The sequence below is a fragment of the Eptesicus fuscus genome, chromosome 4 (genome assembly GCF_027574615.1).
Source record: "Eptesicus fuscus isolate TK198812 chromosome 4, DD_ASM_mEF_20220401, whole genome shotgun sequence".
Taxonomy (NCBI): Eukaryota; Metazoa; Chordata; class Mammalia; order Chiroptera; family Vespertilionidae; genus Eptesicus; species Eptesicus fuscus.
This window is the reverse complement of record NC_072476.1, coordinates 53,789,564-53,811,535: the sequence shown is the minus strand read 5'-3', so window position 1 is coordinate 53,811,535 and position 21,972 is coordinate 53,789,564. Positions and strand designations below refer to the sequence as shown.

At 40.1% G+C, this 21,972-nt stretch overlaps 1 protein-coding gene across 1 annotated transcript; it reads right to left on the bottom strand.

The window, feature by feature from the left end:
* Positions 1 to 14,215: 14,215 nt before the first annotated feature.
* Positions 14,216 to 15,035, bottom strand: LOC103288800 (40S ribosomal protein S3a-like). Its single transcript, XM_028149690.2, has one exon. The coding sequence runs from the start codon at positions 14,895 to 14,897 to the stop codon at positions 14,289 to 14,291; it is 609 nt and encodes a 202-aa protein (XP_028005491.2). The 5' UTR covers positions 14,898 to 15,035; the 3' UTR covers positions 14,216 to 14,288.
* Between the last annotated feature and the right edge of the window lie 6,937 nt (positions 15,036 to 21,972).

Here is a 21,972-nt window from a genome sequence, read left to right as displayed (position 1 = left end):
TTCTGGCCATATAGACTGATGATGTTATCTTCTAGTATTTGCCCTTAAATACATTGCAGTACCACAGAACTTTAATTTTTCTTTTCAAAAATTTGTTCTAGAGCAGCAGTCGCCAACTGGTGGTCCGTGGACCACTGGTGGTCCACGAGGTCCGAAAGGTTGGCGACCGCTGTTCCAGAGGCCCAGCTGATGCATAAAGTAGCTATAGAATTTCAGTCCTCGCCTCAGACTTGCTCCCCTGACTCCCATCCAGTTGCATGTGCACCTCTGGTTCCTGGGCTCCTCTGGCCTTCAGTCAGGGAAGAAAAGACTCAGGGGATGGAGTAAAATCTAAACTCATTTGGAACGCAAGATCTTCTAGATTCAGGCTCAGCTGGGCGCATCACGTCCTGTCCATTGCCCCTGATGCCCTATGATGCCCATGTGTGGGGCACTGTCTTTTTCTCTTCCTTGAGTTGTTTATTTCAATGATTTTAATATTTGGGGCTTGGGGGAGCTTTTTTAGAAGATTCTACATTAACTTTTAAAGATAAACTGGCCTTTTCACTAAAGAAAGAACACTTACTGAGATCTTGAGAAAAGCAACCTATTTTTAGTTATTTTTCTCATTCTAACATACTTTTATCTCAGAAAGGCTCTTATTCCATTATAACCACTGACATTGTTTTAAGGGAACTTTCCAATGACCTTGGCCTGAGCGTTTGTTCTCAGTCATAGAAAGTAGGAGAAACTGGCAAGTCCCTTAGTGGCAGGGATGCTCTAGAAGAGTTGGGGTGGAGAGAGAGCAAGGATGTGCGTTACAGTGTAGAGGGATAGCAAGTGGTAAGTAAAGTTGGCTTTTAAACAATATGATTTGATTAGAGAAATGGAAATTGGTGAAGATGGCCTTGGAAATACAATAAATGTGATTGGAAAGCCGGAAGTGGAAGTTGTCAGCACTTAATGACGCACTTCACTTTGTAATGTGCTGCTTTACATAAGGGTTATGAAATGGAATCGTTGATACTTTACATTAGGAGAAAATGAGGGATTTTCCTGGCCCAGGAGAACAGTACTAGAAACAAATCAAGAATGGGTTTGATTTATTTGTTTGTTTGCTGAGCCCCTAGGACACTTCGTTACTCTAATGGAGGGGAGATGTTGGATTTGTCTTCTCATCATTGTGAAATGATTTTTTTCAAGAGAAAAAGTCTAAAACCGTATCTCCTAAATGTTGTCAACCCTGGTTTTGTGGTTGTCTTCTATGTGCCAATTTTTGGGAGAGCACAGGATGAGAAAAGAAACTCTTTAATCAGAAGAACGCAGCATCTACTGGAATGAAAAAGAGTTGCTCCACAGTCAGTGGAATCCTTAAGTGATCCTGGCTGGGCTGGCTTCTGGAGCGAAGAGCTTTGATGCTTTTGCTTTTGTAGAAAAGCTGGCGTCGCTTTCAAAGTCCCTGCTGCACGCTCTCAAGAACATTCTTACCGTGTGACGGTGGGAAGAGGAGGGGGCACTGGGTTCATGATGTTGACCTGGAGGTCTGACTCACCAAGGAAGAGTATCTTCACCAAACTTTTATGTAAAAGGGTTACACATAGACATATAGAATCATCTATCTTTGGCCTAACACTTTAATTAGGAATAGGAACTTATGCAGTAAGACATTCTTGAAGTAACTGGAATTCAGATTTTGGCTAAGTGGTTAGAGCCAAGATGGCAAATACTGAGCATGCATACCACCATTTGCCTCACCAATGCATTGACAGATATCTCTAATCCCATCAGTGCACAGACTCTGAGTCCAGATGTGACCTCATTATCTTTCTTAAACCAGCCCTTTAGAGTAGCTGCTACTGAACTGATCAGCATTACACTGGTGATAAAACCTGTTTGCCTACCACACCCTCTTCCGCCCCCCCCCGCCCCCCCCCCCCCCCCCCCCGCAATGGATTATAGTGTGAATTGAAAAATGGTCTGAACATTTTTGAGTAGGAGACCATTCTGGGTCCTCTCTTCTAACCAGAGAACAGAGGAGAATGGTCTCCATTACCATCACCCTTAAGATTGATTTCACCTTCAAGGACATGTTTGAGGAAGAGGAGGGCAAGGTGGCATAAGATAAATGCCAAATGAGTGTTTTGTAGAATAAATAGTAATTTAAGGGAGGGAAAGTGAGGATCTTAAATCATCTGGGACTGAAATCTGAGAACTATCTTGTTCATTTTTCTTTCAGTAGGTGACCAACTTGTTGGATGTGCTCACATTGTTTATCTCTGTAGAAGGTGAAAAAAAAAAAAAAACCTTCCTAGGGAAGTCTAGGAGATGAAAAATATGAGAAGGCAAAAATCTCAAAGTAATTGAGTCTGAGAAGGAGCAGGGCATGCCAATAATGGTCAGCGGTTATTTCCACTATTCTTGGTGGCTGGCTAAGTTGGACTGACCCACTTTCTAGAAGAGTTAAGGTGGAGGCACAATTAAAGAACTGAAATACTGGAGTTGGAGATGTGGGGAGGTGAGAGCTATGAGGGAATAAGTAAATGGATGTTTTAGTGATTTTTTTTTTTTCTCTTGCACTGCAATTAATCCTGGGATGTGGTGGGAATGACAGAGAAGGTTTGCTTTAATTATGAAGACTCCAGAGTACATTTGAAAATAGGTATTCTTGACATAATGTGTATGAGAAATTTATACGGAAAGTATTTTGCTCAAGAAGTTTCCTAATATACATCATCTTTTGAAATGACCAATTAGAACCCTGCATTAGTTGGTAGATTTCTGTATTTTACTTTCTAATATTTATAATAAAGTTTGAGTTTTGTATTTTTTATTAATGTTTCTCACATTTTTAGTGTGATGCTCATCTATTAAGAAATTGATGTGGTTAAAAAGAAAAATGTTTAAGGGATTAAGATATTTATAGGTTTGAGTATTGTTTTATGTTAGGCCATATAAGGTATTCCACTCAGCGTTTAAAAGATATTCATTACATGTGACAAAGTGACTTTTTTTAAGAGGAAAAGGGCATATGAAATTATATGGAGTATAAATTCTGCCCTCTACCCCGAAACTCATTTCTTAAATGCTTGCTGGCTCAAGCTCTCAAAATGAAATAGATGGGGATTGTGTTTTTTCCTTCATGTTTTCTTGAAATCATTCCTTGCTTTTTTTTTTTTTGAGGATCCTTTTGACTAGACTAGAGATACCAGAGAATAAACAATTGGAAGCATGTCTTTCCCCACTGGGACAAGTTACTCTATAGAAATCCCAGGAAATGCTGCAAATGAGAATAGTTCCTAATTTGTGAAATAGAAAAACTGTGAGAGCTACCTCATTGCATTACCCTAGAGCTATAGTATGACTAGTAATGAGAGAGGGTTCCTTTGTATATTGGTAACCAAATGTACGATCTTAGGAGGCTCCAAACAGAATGCTCAGAGAACATGAGGGATTTTATATAAAGTATATAAAAACAAACACATTTTTGTTGAAACAGAACCACCTACCAAAGCAAACTACTGTATTTGTAGAAATTGATGCTCCTTCAAATTCATGATTCAACCTTTATTTATTCATCCACCAAATATTTATTGTGATGACATTTTGTGCCCCCACAGTGATAAATCATGAGACTACAAGGTGCGTGAACACAGAAGCCATGGTCAAGAACAGATAGTTGCATTTTAAAATGAGTGCTGCTAATAAACATGGATTTTAAGATTTTTTTCCCTTTATTAATTAAAATATTACAAATGTGCCCTTACTCCCCATTGTCCCCCCAGTCCCCCCACTCATGCCCTCACCCCCTGGTGTCTGTGTCCATTGGTTAGGCTTATATGCATGCATACAAGTCCTTTGGTTGACCTCTCCCCCTTAGCCTTGCCCTCCCCTGCCTTCCCTCTGAGGTTTGAGCATCTGATTGATGCTTCTCTGTCTCTAGATCTATTTTTGTTCATCGGTTTTAAGATTATTTATTTATTTATTTTAGCACAGAGAGGAGACAGTTCCTAATTCCACTGTAAGTGTAGGGAAAGCTTCACCGGAGAAGTTATGCTTGGGCCTGAAGGGTGAACAGGAGTTTGCCAGGAGGGTAGAAAGGTGAAGGCCTCCCAGGCAGAAGAGAATTCTGTGTGCGAGTATAAAACTGGAAAAGTCCTCAAGGTTCATCCGTTCTACTTTTCCTACTATCCAAACCTACCTAGACAGAAGTATGTCATATATCTTTCTAAAAATAAAAATCTCTAGAAAGGAAGTCATTGAGTTCGACCCACGTTTTCTGGTGAGGAATTTAGCAGTGACATTTCAAGTCATGATAGTTAAACTGCCAAATAATATTTTGCAGTTAGCATTTCTCCTAATTCAACAACCTTTTTACCTTATGTAACTCCTCCAGCCTTGAGGACCCTCTCAGTTTTTGTGGATTCCTGGCAGCCCAGAGTTCTCATAGACATTAGCTGCACATACAGCTGGAAGAGGAATAATCTTTGGGGGACCACATAGCCAATTTCAGGCCCTATTTAGGAACATAGCTGGAAACTCTGGACTCTGAGAGAAGTCTGAAATGCTCTTTCTAGTGGAGAGAGCTGGGGGAGAGAGACAGGTGAAATGTCTGGGGGCTGTTATTTTTTTAATCTAAAGAATTTTTAATATTCAACGACTTATTTCTCTGTTCCTCTCTCTCTGTTTTAAGGAGCCAGCTATAAATGAAAAAATATACACTGAGTGGCCAGATTATTATGATCTCTGAACGTATAATAATCTGGCCACTCAGTGTGTGTGTGTGTGTGTGTGTGTGTGTGTGTGTGTGTGTGTGTATATATATATATATGAGGCCCTGTGCATGACTTCATGCATGGGTGGGATCCAGCCAGCCTGGCCAGGGGGAGGGGACATGGGTGGTTGGCCGGCCTGCCTGCTAGTTGAACTCCTGGTCGAGGGGACAATTTGCATATTAGCCTTTTATTATATAGGATATACACTGAGTGGCCAGATTATTATGCATTCAGAGATCATAATAATCTGGCCACTCAGTGTATATATTGGAAGACCTAAAATGCTTGGCCCTTCACATAATGTTCTGTAATTGTGACAATCTTAATTTTGTGTGATTTGAAGATACAGTCTTACCCACCCTGGCTTCACCACTTAAGTGCGGGATACGTTTGATGATGTGCCTTAGTTTTATTTTTTTATAAAATGGGAAACATAATATCTACTTTACCCTTCTTGTGAGAATTAGATATAATGTATGTAATTAAAATGCCTGTCACACAGTAGTTGCTAAGTAAAATGTAGCCAGTGTCAGTAATAAAAACACTCTTTGAAACCCCGGGTTTGCCATGTCTTTATTCACCCCACAACTACTTTTAAAAGATGCTAAGCAGTAAAATAAAAACAGTGCTTTTATTTTTAATATTTAAAATTTAAGGTTTTTTTTGGATAAATTGTTGCAAAATCTCAAAACGTGTATATGTGAAAAAGGGAGTTATAGGTGAAGATATGTTGCCCCTCACATCTGATTAATGAACTGATAAGTTTGTGTTTTCTGAAGTGGGCTGTTGACATTTCACACGGTGTAAACATGATCCACTTAGGTTAGAGAGTACTAGGCCTATTTTTAAAATATTTTTTATCTTTTTACAGCTTTTATTTGTCGTATATGTAATACATACAGTTTGCCAGTAGCAGTAATGCATAAAATATATAAATAAGTATATGTATGCTGGAGATATAAACACTTTTTCAAAACTTAAACGTCAAGACCATAGAGTTTGGAAATTGTTGATGTAAATGGCTACATCTATTATAACATGAAAAATGCTCTCTTTGAGTATATTTACCTCTTTGAAATTTCATCTTATTAAATGTTTGAACATGGGCTTGAGGTTTAGCAAGATTAAAAAATAAAGAGCATGTTTAGATATGTATGGAACATCTTATTTTGATTCTTATTCTACATCTCTTTGCTAATAATTTCTATCCAGTGCAGTAGTTTTAAAATTTTCTTGAATTTGCTTTCTAGTTCCTAATATAAGGACTTAATACAAGTTGGAAAATAAAAGATAGCAGGACAGAACCCACCTGTCTCAGTAGGTTTCTGAAGTTTGTATTGTCAACCTTTTCATATTTTTGGTCAGGGACTTCTGAACCATGTCATGAAGAATCCATTATTTGCAGAATCCATTATTTGTGCCTACAGTGTTCTTGGCTACGATTATTAGTGTCCTGTCTTTTAAGAGCATGTCTCTGCAGAGGTTGATTTCTCTTGCACTGACAGGTAAATTGTATTCTGGGGGGGGCCGGGGGGAGTAAAATCAGAGATTTTTGTTCTGATACACTTTGCTTCCAGAAACTTTGGCAACAAAGGGATAAATACCAACTACAGAAAGTGTCTAGAAAGTGGCTTCTTCCTTTTCTTCTCCCCCTCCTTTTCCTCTTCACTGATGCTGATGCAACTTCTAAGAGCCAGATTCGACTGTTTTTTCTCTAGGCACAGGGTTAAGTGTGGTCCAAGGAGCTTCCTTTAGATAACCCACACATTGCTCTCCGCATCTTCAGGACCAGCTGGCACTCATCAAACTGTACAGCATAGTACACCCACGGAAACAATTATTTGCCCTAGTTAACTTTGCTACATGTTACTTTTAAAAAATTGTTCAAGTATTACATATGTCTCCTTTTCCCCCCATCAACTCCCACCCCACAGGACAAGCCCCCACCGCCCCAGTGTCTGTGTCCATTGGGTATGCTAATATGCATGCATACAAGTTCTTTGGTTGATCTCTTAACACCACCACCACCCCTCCCCCTCCCCTGCCTTCCCTCTGAGGCTTGACAGTCTGTTCCACGTTTGTCTCTGGATCTATTTTTGTTCATTAGTTTATGTTGATCATTATATCCCACATATGAGTGAGATCATGTGATATTTATCTTTCTCCGACTGGCTTATTTCGCTTAGCATAATGCTCTCCAGTTCCATCCATGCTGTTGCAAATGGTAAGAATTCCTTCTTTTTTACCGCAACGTAGTATTCCATTATGTAGATGTACCACAGTTTTCTAATCCACTCATCTGCTGATGGGCACTTAGGCTGTTTCCAAATCTTAGCTACTGTAAATTGTGCTGCTATGAGCATAGGGGTGCATATATCCTTTCTGATTGATGTTTCTGATTTCTTAGGATATATTCCTAGAAGTGGGATTACTGGGTCAAATGGCAGTTCCATTTTTTACTTTTTGAGGAAACTCCATACTGTCCTCCACAGTCTGCATTCCCACCAGCAGTGAAGGAGGGTTCCTTTTTCCCCACATAATCACCAACACTTGTCATTTGGTGATTTGTTGATGATAGCCATTCTGACAGGTGTGAGATGGTATCTCATTGTTGTTTTGATTTGCATCTCTCGGATGATTTGTGACTTTCAGCATGTTTTCATGTGTCTCTTGGCCTACTGTATGTCCTCTTTCAAAAAGTGTCTATATAGATCCTTTGCCAATTTTTGACTGGATTTTTTATCTTCCTTTTGTTAAGTTGTATGAGTTCCCTATAAATTTTGGAGATTAATACCTTATCAGAGATAACATTGGCAAATACGTTCTCCCATGCAGTGGGCTTTCTTGTTGTTTTGTTGATGGTTTCTTTTGCTGTGCAGAAGCTTTTTATTTTGATGTAGTCCCATTTGTTTATTTTCTCCTTAGTTTCCATTGCCCTAGGAGCTGTATCGGTGAAGATATTGCTACGACATATGTCTGATATTACTACACATTACTTTTATTTAATATGAAATCCCCATTCACAGCCTGCATCCATTTTTATCATTTCCTTACTCTCCTTATGGAGAACTAATACATGTACCAACACCTGCATATTTATATCCCTCTATTAGACTTGTTTTGCTGTCATCTCAATGCCTGGTCTGGTTTATAGTGTGTGTTTTTGTTTTTAGGGTTGTTTTTGTTTTGCCTAGGGTAAGTTGAGAGTCCAGACGGGAAATTTTCAATGATTTCTGCTGGAGTTTTCTGGAGTTGCTAACAATGCCCTTGTTTGTCATCGAGTCAAGATGCAAACTGACTTTGACAAAGACTATTGGGAATTCAGCTTGTCTTCGTTTTTCATAAAGAAATTATTATCTTTCGATCTTTATTCCAAAAGTGTCTTATGACTGGGACAGCTTAGTTTTTCATAGCTCCTGAAGTAAAATCAAATTTGGCTTTTCTATGTATAACTGTAGAATTCTTCATTTTATTACAAAGCCATGAAATGGTCTTAATTCTTCCCTTTAAGGCTTGTAATATATCTAAGAGATGGACAAATGGGCAAAAAAATTTTTTTTAAATCAATTTTTATTTGGTTGCAAGTGTAAAAGGCAAAATCTGCCTGGCTCAAATCTGCATTCACTATACGTCTGTAGCTGCTAGTTCTAATAAAAACAGCTGAAGCAATGGAAAATTGAGGTGGAAGAGGGCTCTCTGATGTGTGATTGGATCTTTTGAAATTAAAGAAATTCTCAAGACATTTTATTTCTAAAGGCTTTTCAAAGTAGTGCTCCATTCATACGAATTTAGATACATAATCAGATTTTGTAACAACCCTCTGTGTGTGTCCTTGCTCCATTAAAAATCCGTACTAACAAGCCTCTTTATGTGGGCTGTCTAATGAATAACTCCCCATTCACAGCCTGCATTCAGCCTACATGGGAAGTCTGTGGCCCCTTTTCAAGGCCTGCCTTATATGAGCCATGCTTCATACTCATTCTTTCTGTGTTTTGCTTTGAAATCAGTCACCATATATATTTTTCCTCTGACCATTTACTAGATTGAAAGTGCTTAGGTCTATTTAGACTCTGTTATTGAGGACCTACTATGTGCACACAATGCTTTGACTCCAAACCAAATGAGGTAGTAGCTGGCTCTTAAGGATGACAGTTAATGTTCAAGAAGCCTATGACTTTTCCTTAAGTTAAAGTAAAATCAAATTTGGCTTTTCTATGTATAACTGTTCTATTTTGTGGACATATACACAAAGGTATCATGGAGTTAGTTATGCCATTAATAAGACAACTTGGCAATAGTTATGTGCTACCACTAAAGTACTATTCAAGAAACGTTGAAATTACTGTTCTAAAAAGAGATAAAGTATCTATAGATAAATAATATCACTTCATATTTGAAGAAATATGTGGGTAAAAGGCTTCAGGATGCTCAAGTCAGCCTATGTGTGAGAGTTTAGGGATAATTGCTCTAGATCTGTTCAATCCTTTAGGAAACTGATAGTGTCAGAAATGAAAGGAGCAATGCAATCAGTGTGGAAGCTGAGGGGAAAAACATCTAAGTTGGTCCAGTAACACCTCTGTTTTTTTAAAATTACCACCTGGTTCAGATTTAAAAATAGCGTTTCAATTTCAGACTTCCAACTTTATCCCAATGGTCTCAGTACCATGGGATATATATATATATGTAGATGCACAGTGTGTGTTAACAGTACTTTTGTAACCTATCTCGGGATTTTTTTTTTTTAATGACTTGTTATTTCTGTGAAGTCACACAAAAACGTGACCGCCGAAATATGCAAGAATTAGAGCAAGGTGATGAATCTGGAGCACCTTATAAAAGCCTGACCTTATGCTTTAATTCATTTAACTCCCACACAGTCTTTTTCTCTCAAAAGTTTGATTGAGCTGTAGTTCGTTTTTGTTGATTGGGATAATTATGCCAGAACGATTTTAAAATCTCTTTGCACGCACTGTTCAGCTTGGGCACTTACTGTAATCACTTAGAGCGAGAGTCCTACCCAGAATTCTCAGGGGCGGGCGGTGGGAGAAAGCCTCCAGGGAAAGAACAAAGTGGACTTAGGGAAGCAGTCATCTGTTCTGCATGCAGTTCAGCTGTCCAGCCCTGCCCAGGCCGTCACTGAGTGGATGCACTCCTGGAAGGAGCGGGTGAGCCTGAAAGCAAGCAGCGGAATAGGCAGTGGGAAGAACACAGGCCTTGAAATTGGACAGAATCTGGATTTGAATTCTGGGCTGAGCACAGTGTCTGGTGCAATCGTTACTGATTTTTCTCCCAGATTAGTTACGATAAAGAAGCAGACATTATTCACCTTTGGCATATAATTAAGGATGTTTGCATCATTCGTTTTTATTCCTTTTTCATTTTTGTATGGTTAATAATGCCTTGGCATGTCACTCAGTTTAAAAACAATTTCGGGCATTTTTCTTCTGCTACGAAGAATAAGTTATTTTCTTAAGATATATATATATATGTAAATATATCTTGTTAATCTTTACCCCAGGATAATTTTTCCATTAATTTTTAGAGTGAGAGGAAGGAAGGGGGTGAGAGAAAGAGGGGAGAGATAAACATCAGTTTGGGTGAGAGACACACGTTGATTGGTTGCCTCCTTCACAGGGACTGAGAATTGAACCCGAGACCCTTCAGTGTGTTGGCCAAGCTCTAACCACTGAACATGCCAGCCAGGACAAGATATTTTTTATTCTTGGTATTGTTCAATGGCTGATGTCAAGTTTGAATCGAGTTTCCAAGAAGAGTGTCAAGCAGTTGTGTATTTGTTTCTAGCTGAATTCCAAACTGAGTTTCCCCTCATATATATACCACGTTCATTTTAGTGGTGAAGACAATTCATAAAAGCAATGCATAATCAAACCTGCCTATCAAGGATAAAACAATCCCTAAGCCACTGATTTAAATATCTTTAAGAACAAACAAATAACAAAGAAAAAAATGGCCCATCCATGACTAAGTATCTGCATACTTTATAATATTGTAAAATTAATGGAATAATTTATGAACATTACAATATTTCTAAATTGCTTCCAAGCCTACACCTATAGGTTAGTTGCAACAGGTAAGACCTATAGGTTAGTTGCAACATTTTCTGATGTGTAGTGATAATTAAATGCATAGCCTCTTGGAATCAGATGCTATAGTGTAGATAAACAAATTAAACTGAAAATTAGTTTAGAAGCTAAGAGTTGAGGTGGAAATGAGGCTGACCTTGGTTTCCGACAACATGACCGTAAAATTAGGTATAATAAAGTTTTAGTCTTGAGTCTCTTTTTGGTATTAAATCTGTTTCAGATTTGGCATCATTCTAGGGTAAGACCTTCCAACCTCTCCCAGTCCTAAGTCATTGAATGTTGTGTGAACATTGCTATGTTTCATAGTTATATCAATTTATGAATTCATTTTTAGAAGTATAAAAACAATTGCTAATTTAATACTGAGATCATGGTAAGTAACTTTCCTAAGTTACTTTTTAAAAAAAATATATTTTATTGATTTTTTACAGAGAGGAAGAGAGAGGGATAGAGAGCTAGAAACATCGATGAGAGAGAAACATCGATCAGCTGCCTCTTGCACACCCCCTACTGGGGATGTACCCGCAACCAAGGTACATGCCCTTGACCGGAATCGAACCCGGGACCCTTGAGTCCGCAGGCCGACGCTCTATCCACTGAGCCAAACCGGTTTCGGCCTAAGTTACTTTTTATTACTCTTTTGGGGTGGGGGGTCTGTTTTCTGTGTGACCCCCCTAATCTACTTAAAATGTGATGACACAGCAGTTTTATGAGTTTGTATCCTGAAATTGCTTATTTAGAGAGCAGCAGATTCCTCTAAGAAATACTTACTTGCACATTTTTCTTTTTCCCTTAGTGGTACAAGTCAGGAGCTTTCTAGACCAAACAAGAATTATTCTGATAAATATAACCTCATTTACACATCTTTTGAAAAATGTCCTGATCTACTCTATCACAAGGGAACTTTTTCCTTTAACAAAAAAACTGAGAGAGCAAAATTAAGTGTACAAAATGAGGTAATGAACATGCTGAGGACCCATAAGTACCGCTGTTTTCCAATCTGAGTTCCCTAAATGGGGGCAGTAAGCGTGGGAGCTGTGGTTGGCTGGAATGAATGAGAAAAAACAGCGGTGACCTTTGCATCAGGAGAAGGACATCGTTCTGCTCCTGGCTTTTCACAGTTTTATGTGTTTGTGTTTTCAATGTATGACCGAACCTGAAAGTTCATCTCTAATCTTGATCCACTGGGAAATGGCAGAAATCCTAACCAGCCAAACGGTACAAATTTAAATTTCCTGTAGAGGAAAAAGGTCAGTAATGTTCTGCTCCCTGGAGACAGTCTCAGCACAGCAAACAATCTTCCTGATTAAAATTCCTGTGGAGAGCTGGTGCTTTGTCTGATTGGAAACTAAATAGGCCCCTAATCACCTACATACGATGACGTCACCGGGGCATCCCAAACTGACCAACATTGTGTATACCCTCTCTTAAGTGCCAGCTTCACTTTAAACTTGAAAAACAAAAACATAGGGCTGCATTTAAGAGCAGCTATTTATAGTTCTGTGATGTGAGGCCTCCAGTTTCCTATAATTCCCATTGTTCTCTAAAAATAAAGACCCATTTAACCCAGGAGGACTGAAAGGGATCTTGTGATGGATCTGAGTTATTGTTCAGTGTGTACGACTAGGGAGAGCACCACGCGGCGTGTGGACACTGCTGGAAACCTCTGGCTGGATAGGGGCCCGGGCTTTTGCCTGCTGTAGACACCTGCGTGTGCTGTTGAGGAAACAACCCTCTTGTGGTTGGTTTCTGCTTTTCCTGTGGAAAACATCGCCCTTTTATAAGATGAGCACACAGCCAGCATATTTCGTTGGTAGCAAGTGACCAGCCTTCTGAGTTGGTTCAGTCCATGGGGAGGATTCAGTTCCCCTCCTCCACCCTTAACGTTCTGGTTTTTTTAATGGAGGGAGTTTGTATCTGTCTCACCTACATCAACTAGGACCCTCCTCTGAAGTCTCAGGATAGCCTTTCTCCTGCGTGGAAAAGAACCCGAGAGGCACCATTTTAGCTAGAGGCCAGCAAAACGATGCGGCTTCCTTGTTAGTGTTTCTAATATTAGACTTGACAGTCCTTACTTATAGTTTCTTTATTTTCCTCCTCAGTTTGTAGCTGCATTGCAGTGCCTGTTGTTGTTTTTTTTTTCTTTCTTGAAAGTAATAAAAAAATAAAAGTTAAAGAGAAGACATAAGTGCAGATGAGGTGCATTTCCAGTCCCACTTGGAAAGCACCTGAGGCAGTTCCTGTCCCCGCTCTCCACGGTGCATGCCGGGAGCTTCCAGGGAGCCAGGGACTGTCGCTTTCAGAAGAACCCTGGGAACCCTTGTTTGAAGCTTCTCGTCTTGTCAGTGCTGAAGGGCTGAAGGAGAATGCAGGGATTTCTCACAGTCAGTAAATCCTGACATTTTTGTCTCTAATCTCTTTTTCAGTGTGAACTCTGTCAGATGCTCCGAGAAGACGTCCAATTACTGTCTGAGTTGCTATCCAGGGTCTAAAACTGCTCAAGAAAAGAAAGGGCTTTCTGTTCAGGAATCTGATAGCATATGTGTGTTCTGAGCTTTTAGCTTTTCCTATGAAATTATAATAAATTGTGCATGAAGGTGAAATGCGGAGGATGATGCAACCTTATGAAATTGAATTTAGTGGACGGTTAAATCTGATGACTCTGAAATATTGCGTATTCTGAAGTAGGCACGTCAATGCCAGGAAAGTCCTTGATGGGTTTGGCACGAACTGTGACATTTAGCTATTAGGCTGGATGAAGCATCGTGAAAAGAGCTGCAGGGGCGAGGGCTAAGTACTTGAGTGATGGTCTCGCTCCTAATGTGTTTGGAGTTCTCTGTGTGCCTAATTATAACTAAGAACTTTATAGATTTCCTAAGTAGTAAATATATGGTTTTTTAAAAAAAATGAATTTAGAAGACTGCATGGTTAGATAAGCAAGTTTGAGATATATTTTTAAAATGTCTAAGTTGCATATTTTCTGTTATCAGAATGCAGCCACATATTATGTGTGAAAATGAATTTAAAATCAGAAAATTTAAAATCTATGACAAAGGGGGAAAATATTGTCTGATACTTAGTGGGTTTTAAAAAGCAACATATTTCAGATATTTCTTTATTTTTAAAATGGACACATTTTAGGAAGCAATGAACAAATGAAGACAAATTCATGGATTGAAAGTTTAGTAAAAGTTCCTTTGTGGACAAATAAAACAATAATAAAAACTGAGAAAAATAAAACACTTTAAACATTTTTGGTGAGTGCAAAATACAATTTCACACTATTAAGTACTGGCATACCTTGTATTATTGCACTTTACTTTTGAACTTCACAGATGTTACTTTTTTTAATCACAAATAAGTTTTTTATTTGTCACCATTAAATGTCTGAATTTTAAACAGATTCTTGGACTGGAGGCTCATATCCATCAGCTCATTCAACTTTAGCACCTGTCTCATTCCCAGTAGCTTTTCCAGAACTGCTACCTTCTCCATGAAGCTCCATGAGTTTTCCCAATTCAAACTTGGGCTTCTCCAGCATTTTGACTTTTCTAACAAAGACATCATGGAGCAGATAAATAGATTGGCAAGCCTTTCCTATGTCTTTTCCAATGCTGTCTGGAATCAATTTATTGACCACTTCTTTCAAGTCATTTGTCTGCACCTCTCGGGTCATGATTTCCATCATTTTCTTCCGGATTTGGCGAACCTGCTGATGCTGAGCATAAGAGGTCTTCCAAATCTGATTGATGTGCTTTTTAGTAAAACCAACACAGAAGAGACGAAGCAAATAACCATCAGTAGTCTTGACATGCACATGAGCTTCAATCGTGGTCTGCCACTTCTTGACCATAGAGCACATTTTGTCACGGGTAAGATCCATGTCATGGAAATTAGTCAGGCAGTTTTTGCCCTGAACATCCTCAGTAGTTAGCTTGAATTTTCTAAATGCAACTTCATCATTCTGCAGATCAGCTAGGCTCACTTCAAAAACATGACCCTTGAGACCATCAGATGCAATTTTGGTTCCTTGAGTTCTCATAACCAGTGTTTTCCAATATTTCTTATATTGAACATAGCTGGTGCTTTCACATCATACCAATCTTTCTTAGAAAATGGATCAACCACTTTCTTCTTGGCTCCCTTTTCGCTGCCTTTCGTAAGGCGCTTGTTCTTGCCCACCGCCGTGGTGCTGCGCAGAGAGCCAAAAAGGGTCAGATGTTACTTTTTTAACAAATTAAAGGTTAAGACCCTCCACCAGCAAAAAGATTATTACTTGCTTTATTGCGATATTTGCGTTATTGCGGTGATCTGGAACTTTATCCACTATATCTCTAAGGCAGTGATGGCGAACCTATGACACGCATGTCAGCACTGACAGGCGTAGCCATTTCTGATGACACGCGAGGATGAAACATTTGCTGCTCCTGAGGATGAAACATTTGCGAAATAATTTTTTTCCTCAAAGTGACAGACACACTACCCGAGTTATGCTCAGTTTTTTGGCGAAGTTTGACACACCAAGCTCAAAAGGTTGCCCATCACTGCTCTAAGGTGTGACTGTATGGGTAAGGTTGATGAACTCTGAGGAGGTGAGTAGGGCTTTTTCTCATCATCCATTTAGAATTAGTTATAGATGGTTGTGTCTTGAGTGATAATCTGAATGTTAACTCCAATTCCATAGTATCAACTTTCAAGGCCTTGATATTGTGAAATTATTTTACTTTAGTACTGAATGGATTTTTTTTTTTTTTTTTAGTGAGTGTTCACAACTTAGAGAGAGAGGAAAGAAAAAATCAAAGCTGCTTTTTCTGCTTGGTGGCCATAAGTGCTCTGCATCATGATGTGCTTTGCTGGCACTAGGGAGGGCTGTGTGTAGGTAACACACTGACCTTGTCATCAAGTCCACCCTCCGATGCTACTCGGGCTGCCTAGGGGTCCATCACACAGTCCAGCAGGAATCTGCAAAGGTGGATCCTTTTCAAGAAAGCTCCAGGTGGGATTTTACTTATTTATTTAGATTTCATTTGGAGATACATGCAGTTTAGACGTATTAAGCATCAATATAAATTGGCAAAACAGTAATGATCTAGACCTGTCTTTAGTGATTTGTAAGATGTATACTATTTTTCTATCATGCTTTGTGATTTTCAAAAATTCATTCTGGAATCGTCTAGAAAAATACATCTCATCAATACCAAACATAAAAAATACCCAACAATATCAATTGAATATATTTGGCAAAATTTACTGTACATGTAGGGGAACTATAATTTTGAATGTTTAATAGCAAGTGAAAAAACCTTGGCCAAGGTCAGTATTTTAAAAGCATTGGCTGTTTTTGTCAGGGCCACCTTTCCCTGCCACCCTATCTAAAATTGCAAAACTACATCCAATTCTCCCAATACACTTTCTTTGCTTTATTTTTTCTTAGCTTTTAGGACATTCTTACATATTAAGTATCTTATCCCGTTTATTTTCTATTTCTATCATAATGTAAACTCAACAAGGTCAGGAATTTTGTCTCTGACAAAATTGTGCCCCATTGTCTAGAACAGTGGTCGGCAAACTCATTAGTCACCAGAGCCAAATATCAACAGTACAATGATTGAAATTTCTTTTGAGTCAAATTTTTTAAACTTAAACTTCTTCTAACGCTACTTCTTCAAAAGAGACTCACCCAGGCCATGGTATTTTGTGGAAGAGCCACACTCAAGGGGCCAAAGAGCCGCATGTGGCTCGCGAGCTGCAGTTTGCCGACCACGGGTCTAGAACAGTGCCTGGTGCATAGTTGGTACCAAATGTTTGTTGATAAATAAGTAAATGAATTTTAAGAGACATAGTGTTCATTCATTCATTCATCCATCAGATATTTATTAAGCAGACACGGTGTGACTGTGCCTCATATAAGTACCTATTTTGGTTTGAATATATCCATTTAGTTAACACTTCGTTAAATGTGGAATTCCAACCCCCCTCCTGTCCAAGCAGTCTATAATTTTCAGTATCTGTGTTACTAGGGCCCAAACAATCTGGAAGAATTAATACACGTTAAAGAGAGTTCTGTAGGTATAGCTTAAATACTAAAAGTATCGTTTGAATCACTGTAAGTGAATCCTGTGCTTTTAGAAAATGGGAAAGAACCAAAGAGAAGAGAAATATTTAAATTCTACAGTTATGATATGCTTCCCAAATTAGACCATGCTTTCTGTCACTTGACATTTTGAGAAGCCGGTAGGGTACTGGGAACACATGCCTGGGCTTGAAAGCTGGCTCCATCACTTACTGTGTCACCTGGGCATGTTCCTTAGCCATGTTGTATCTCAGTGTCTGCATCTTAAAGACGGGTTCAGGTGAGAATGAAATGAGATAATACATGTAAAGTGCTTAGCACAGTGCCCTGTACATAGTATGTGCTCACCGGTGTCAGTATTGTTGAGGACTTGACTTAGCTCAAAACAGTTTCTCTACTTAGCTTGGTTTTACATTTTGTTTGTATTTGGACATAATGTCTACAGTATTTTCCTCACATGGAAGCAAATGGCACACTGAATAGAAATATACTCAATGCACTAGCACTCTTTTTCAGATGCTCTATTTTTTGTTTTGTTTTCAAGTAAGTACTGTGTTATTAACACTCACTGATATTTTTTGCTTTATTGAAGAAGGAGCAACAATGATGATGAAATGTTGTCTAATGAGCTCAGTGTTGCTTTCACTTTCTAGGGGAGCCAGTGGCTATGTGCACTGCGTTCCAGAAAAGATAGCTAAAGGATAGAAGCTTGTGAACTTAAGAAGAATTTAGGGGGGATATTGTACCCTGGGGACTTGTGTCTGGCCTGGTGCAACGAGGGGACAGATAGTAGGAAAAGCATCCAAAGGCTCTGAGGACTCACAGCTACAATGGAATGTTGACTCCACTGCTTTCTGGTAACGGGATCTTGAACCAGTCCCCTAACTTTTTAGAAAAGCAGAAGAGTGAAGAGTGAGTGCTGTGTAGACAGAATTTGAAACCCACTGCTAATTCCTTAGTTGTACATTTTGGGCCAAATTGCTGAATCTCGAAGTCTTAATTTCCTCATCTATATATTGGCCATAAAGGGATCTCTATCACGGTGCTGGTAAGATAAAACATAGTTAAATCACTTTGCACCGTGCCTGGTACATGAAAAACGCATAGTACATGGTCATCACTATAATGATGGGCAGCACCTGCGTCTACCTTAAAGATTTAGGGACTTGCCTGGCTGGTGTCGCTCAGTGGTTGAGCATTGACCTATGAACCAGGAGGTCACATGCTCAGGTTGCAGGCTTGATCCCCAGTGCAGGGAGTGCAGGAGGCAGCTGATCAGTGATTTTCTCTCATCATTGATGTTTCTATCTCTTTCTCCCTCTCCCTTCCTCTCTGAGACCAATAAAAATATATTTAAAAAAAGATTTAGGGACTAAATAATAAATATAAAGCATCTACCACCAAGTGCATGTGTAAAAATGTTTCTACCTTCTTCCTTCTTGGCTTTCCAGGGACTGGGTACAATTCTCCTATTTCCCCAGAGAGTATTCTCCACCTTCGGCTCTCTTTTCTCCTCCCCGGCAGCATCTCCTCACTCAATCTATGCGGGCGATGCTCACACGGTGCGTGTGCCCACACCTCTTGCTTCGTGCTCACAGAATGCAGGATTCAGAGGAGGGTGGCAAAACGGGCCACTTTGTGAATGCCACACATTTCATCTTTCTGAGCTTTTCCACTGAAAACATACCCACCTACATCCCTCTCTTCTTCCTGAACATAATTATGTCTACTCAGTACTTAAAATCACAGAATCCTAATGCTAAATACAGTTTAGTCCAGAGGCAGAAAACTGAGGGCCCCGGGGCCAATCCAACCCAGGGGACTTTTTGTTTCACTGCCCAGAGTTAGCTTAGGTGGGATTATAAGATTTTTGAATTAGTTGTGAATATTTCAAAGAGTCAGACATTTCAAATTAAAACACAGTCACAGGCTCATATGTGTTTGTGGCTATTCTGGCAAAGTGGGACAATCTGGCAGCCTTCAGCCCAGACTCCCCCAGGTGACAGTGGTCTGGAGTGAAGTTGAGACCCGGTCCCTACCACTGGGTCCCTGTACTTACACCTGCATGGCTGCTGCCCATCAGTAGTCCAGTTCTTTCCACGTACAGACATGGCACCTGGATCCAACCAATGCTTGGTGCTGTTTACTGATGGAAAAGTGAGTCAGCAAGTGAGTGAGGATGAGCATTCTAGTTTTTGGATTCTTGGACCCCTGCTCTTTTACTCTTCTTAGCTGAAATTCATGGAAGGTCATTATTCAGCTGAGGGCAAGTTTAAACATTTTAATGACAAATTTTTAAACATCTGGGCCCATTATCTTCCTGTGTTAGAGAATAAGCAGGTCAAGATGAATTCACAGGTTCAAGTTTGGTCTTCAGTCCCAAACTTGGTTTTATAGCCCCCAGCCGCACCCTTCGCACCCATTCCCAATGTGTAAGGCCCTGGCCCTGCTTGTAGACAATGTTCAGTGAATATTAGGGGACTTCACTTGGTACCATTCATCCAGGGATGGCAAACTCTGATACCGTGCAGCCAGGCTGCTAACTGTGTGTGACAGGCTGGGGTGACCTGGAGACCATTGACCTTGAAGAAAGAACACAGCTGGAGTTGTTAGTTGCCATGAGAGAATTCTGGAGCTGTCCCATCTTTGAAAAAAAAAAAAAATTAAATGTATTTTTATTAACTTCAGAGAGGAAGGGAAAGGGAAAGAGATACAGAAACATCAATGATCAGACAAAATCATTGATTGGCTGCCTCCTGCATGCCCCCCACTGGGTATCATGCCTGCAACCCAGGCATGTGCCCCAACTGGGGACCAAACCATGACCTCCTGGTTCATAAGTCAATGTTCAACCACTAAGCCACACCAGCCTGGCTTTTTATGCTATTTTTCAGGGGAAGCCCAAATCAGAATTTTATATGAAACTAGAGGCCCAGTGCATGAATTCGGGATCGGGCTGAAACCTGCAGTCCAAAGCTGCCTGTAGCTCCTACCTACTGTTCCTGCTTATCCCAGCCCCACTGTGCCTGCCGAGGGCTCATGCCCAATCAGTCCCAATCAGAGAGGCTCGCACTGCTGCAGCAGTGCTTGCCAGCCATGAGCCCTGAGTCTGGCACCCTCCCAAGGGGAGTGGCCTGTGGGATCGAGCTGAAACTGGCTCTCTGACATCCCCTGAGGGGTCCTGGATTTGGATAGGGTGCAGGCCAAGCTGAGGGACTCCATCGGTGCACATTCGGGCCGGGAAGGGACCGTGGGAGGGCTCCAGGGTGTGTCCAGCCCATCTCGCTCAGTCCCCATCAGCCAGACCCCAGCAGCAAGCTAACCTACCAGTCAGAGCATCTGCCCCCTGGTGGTCAGTGCACGTCATAGCAACTGGTCAACCAGTTGACTGTCTGCCCCCTAGTGGTCAATGCACATCATAGCGAGTGGTTGAGCAGCCTTAGCATATCATTAGCATATTACGCTTTGATTGGTTGTTCGGTTGCTCTGCCATTCAGTCTATTTGCATATTAACCTTTTATTTATATAGGACAGGTGTCCTCAAACTATGGCCCGCGGGCCACATGCGGGTGTTTTTGCCATTTTGTTTTTTTACTTCAAAATAAGATATGTGCAGTGTGCATAGGAATTTGTTCATAGTTTTTTTTTTAAACTATAGCCCGGCCCTCCAACGGTCTGAGGGACAGTGAACTGGCCCCCTGTTTAAAAAGTTTGAGGACCCCTGATATAGGATCTTCTGGCAATTCACATTTGTAAGTAAAACTGTTTTGTCTAAAAAGAACAAAGGCTCAACAGTTTGTGACCCCTGCCAAGGAGAAGTCCAGGTGAAAAAATGAACAGCTACTAACAACCCCTGCTTCAGGAGGGTAAAGAGAGATACACAGAAAGAGCACAAACGTTGGTTTTAGACAGACTTGGGTTTGAATCTCAGTTCTGCCACTATTCCTATGTGATGCTGCCCAAATGATTTCATCTCTGAGTTTCAAACCCCTCATCTGAAAAGGCCTTTAATGCTTTCCGGAGATTGATGTAAAGATCAAAGGGAGAATATCGGTACAACCCCTGGCACGGAACAGGGACCTAGATCTTCTCAGCTCCATTTTCCTTTGTTGATCTCATCTAGGTTTCGGCAGGATGGTGCAGTTGAATTTCAATCCATGTACTCCTTAGTTTATTATTTTTTTTCCCCCATCTCAGAGTACCCTGAGTGTGGTGGGTTGAAGACTGCTTCTGCTATCTTGACTCTCTCATGCTTGCTCCCTCAGATCCGGGGACTGAAAATGATTAGGAAGAAATAAGCTGTATTAAATGTTACCTGGTACAATGAAAAGACATTTCAAACAAGCTATTATTCATGGCATTAAACATGTATCAACAACTAAATACATTCAAATACAGTATTTCGCGATAATTCCCTGCCAGAAAATATGCTATATTCCCAAACAATATTTCAGTTAAAAGAATATACTGTATACCTATCAGAACAATCCAGAAATGCTGGCAAATTCAAATGTTCCACTTTATTTTTAGGTCTATTTTCCTACTTGTGGTGAAAAAAAAATCCTGGAAAATTGAAGACATTTCCTAGTGGATTGGGATGAACTTTGAGAGAATCCTAGGTGCCTTTCTGAGTAATGAAAGCTTTCAGGCAGTGATGACAAAAGAAAGGCCCGGCTCCTCCCTGGAGGTTGCCAGCTGGGGGCGGGGCGTGAGATTAACTATCAACAGAATTATGGGATTTAGAGCCTCTACCTTTTGACTCTGTTATCATTCAATTAGGAATTCTTTGATTTGTAACTATTCTTTGGTTAAGGAAGGAAATAAGAAAAGTCACAAAGAAAAAGAATGGAATCAGGGGTCACCAAACCAACCATACCTCATGCTGAAATGGTGCCTCAGGTGGGAAATCCCCTCACCATTCATTTCCCTGTTTTTATATTCTCTCTCTCTCTCTCTCTCTCTCTCTCTCTCTCTCTCTCTCTCTCTCTCTCTTCTCTCTCTCCTCTCTCTCTCTCTCTCTCTCTCTCTCTCTCTCTCTCTCTCT

Excerpts from the sequence above, each read along its gene's own strand:
- LOC103288800 (XM_028149690.2), bottom strand. The coding sequence starts at position 14,897 with ATGAGAACTCAAGGAACCAAAATTGCATCTGATGGTCTCAAGGGTCAT.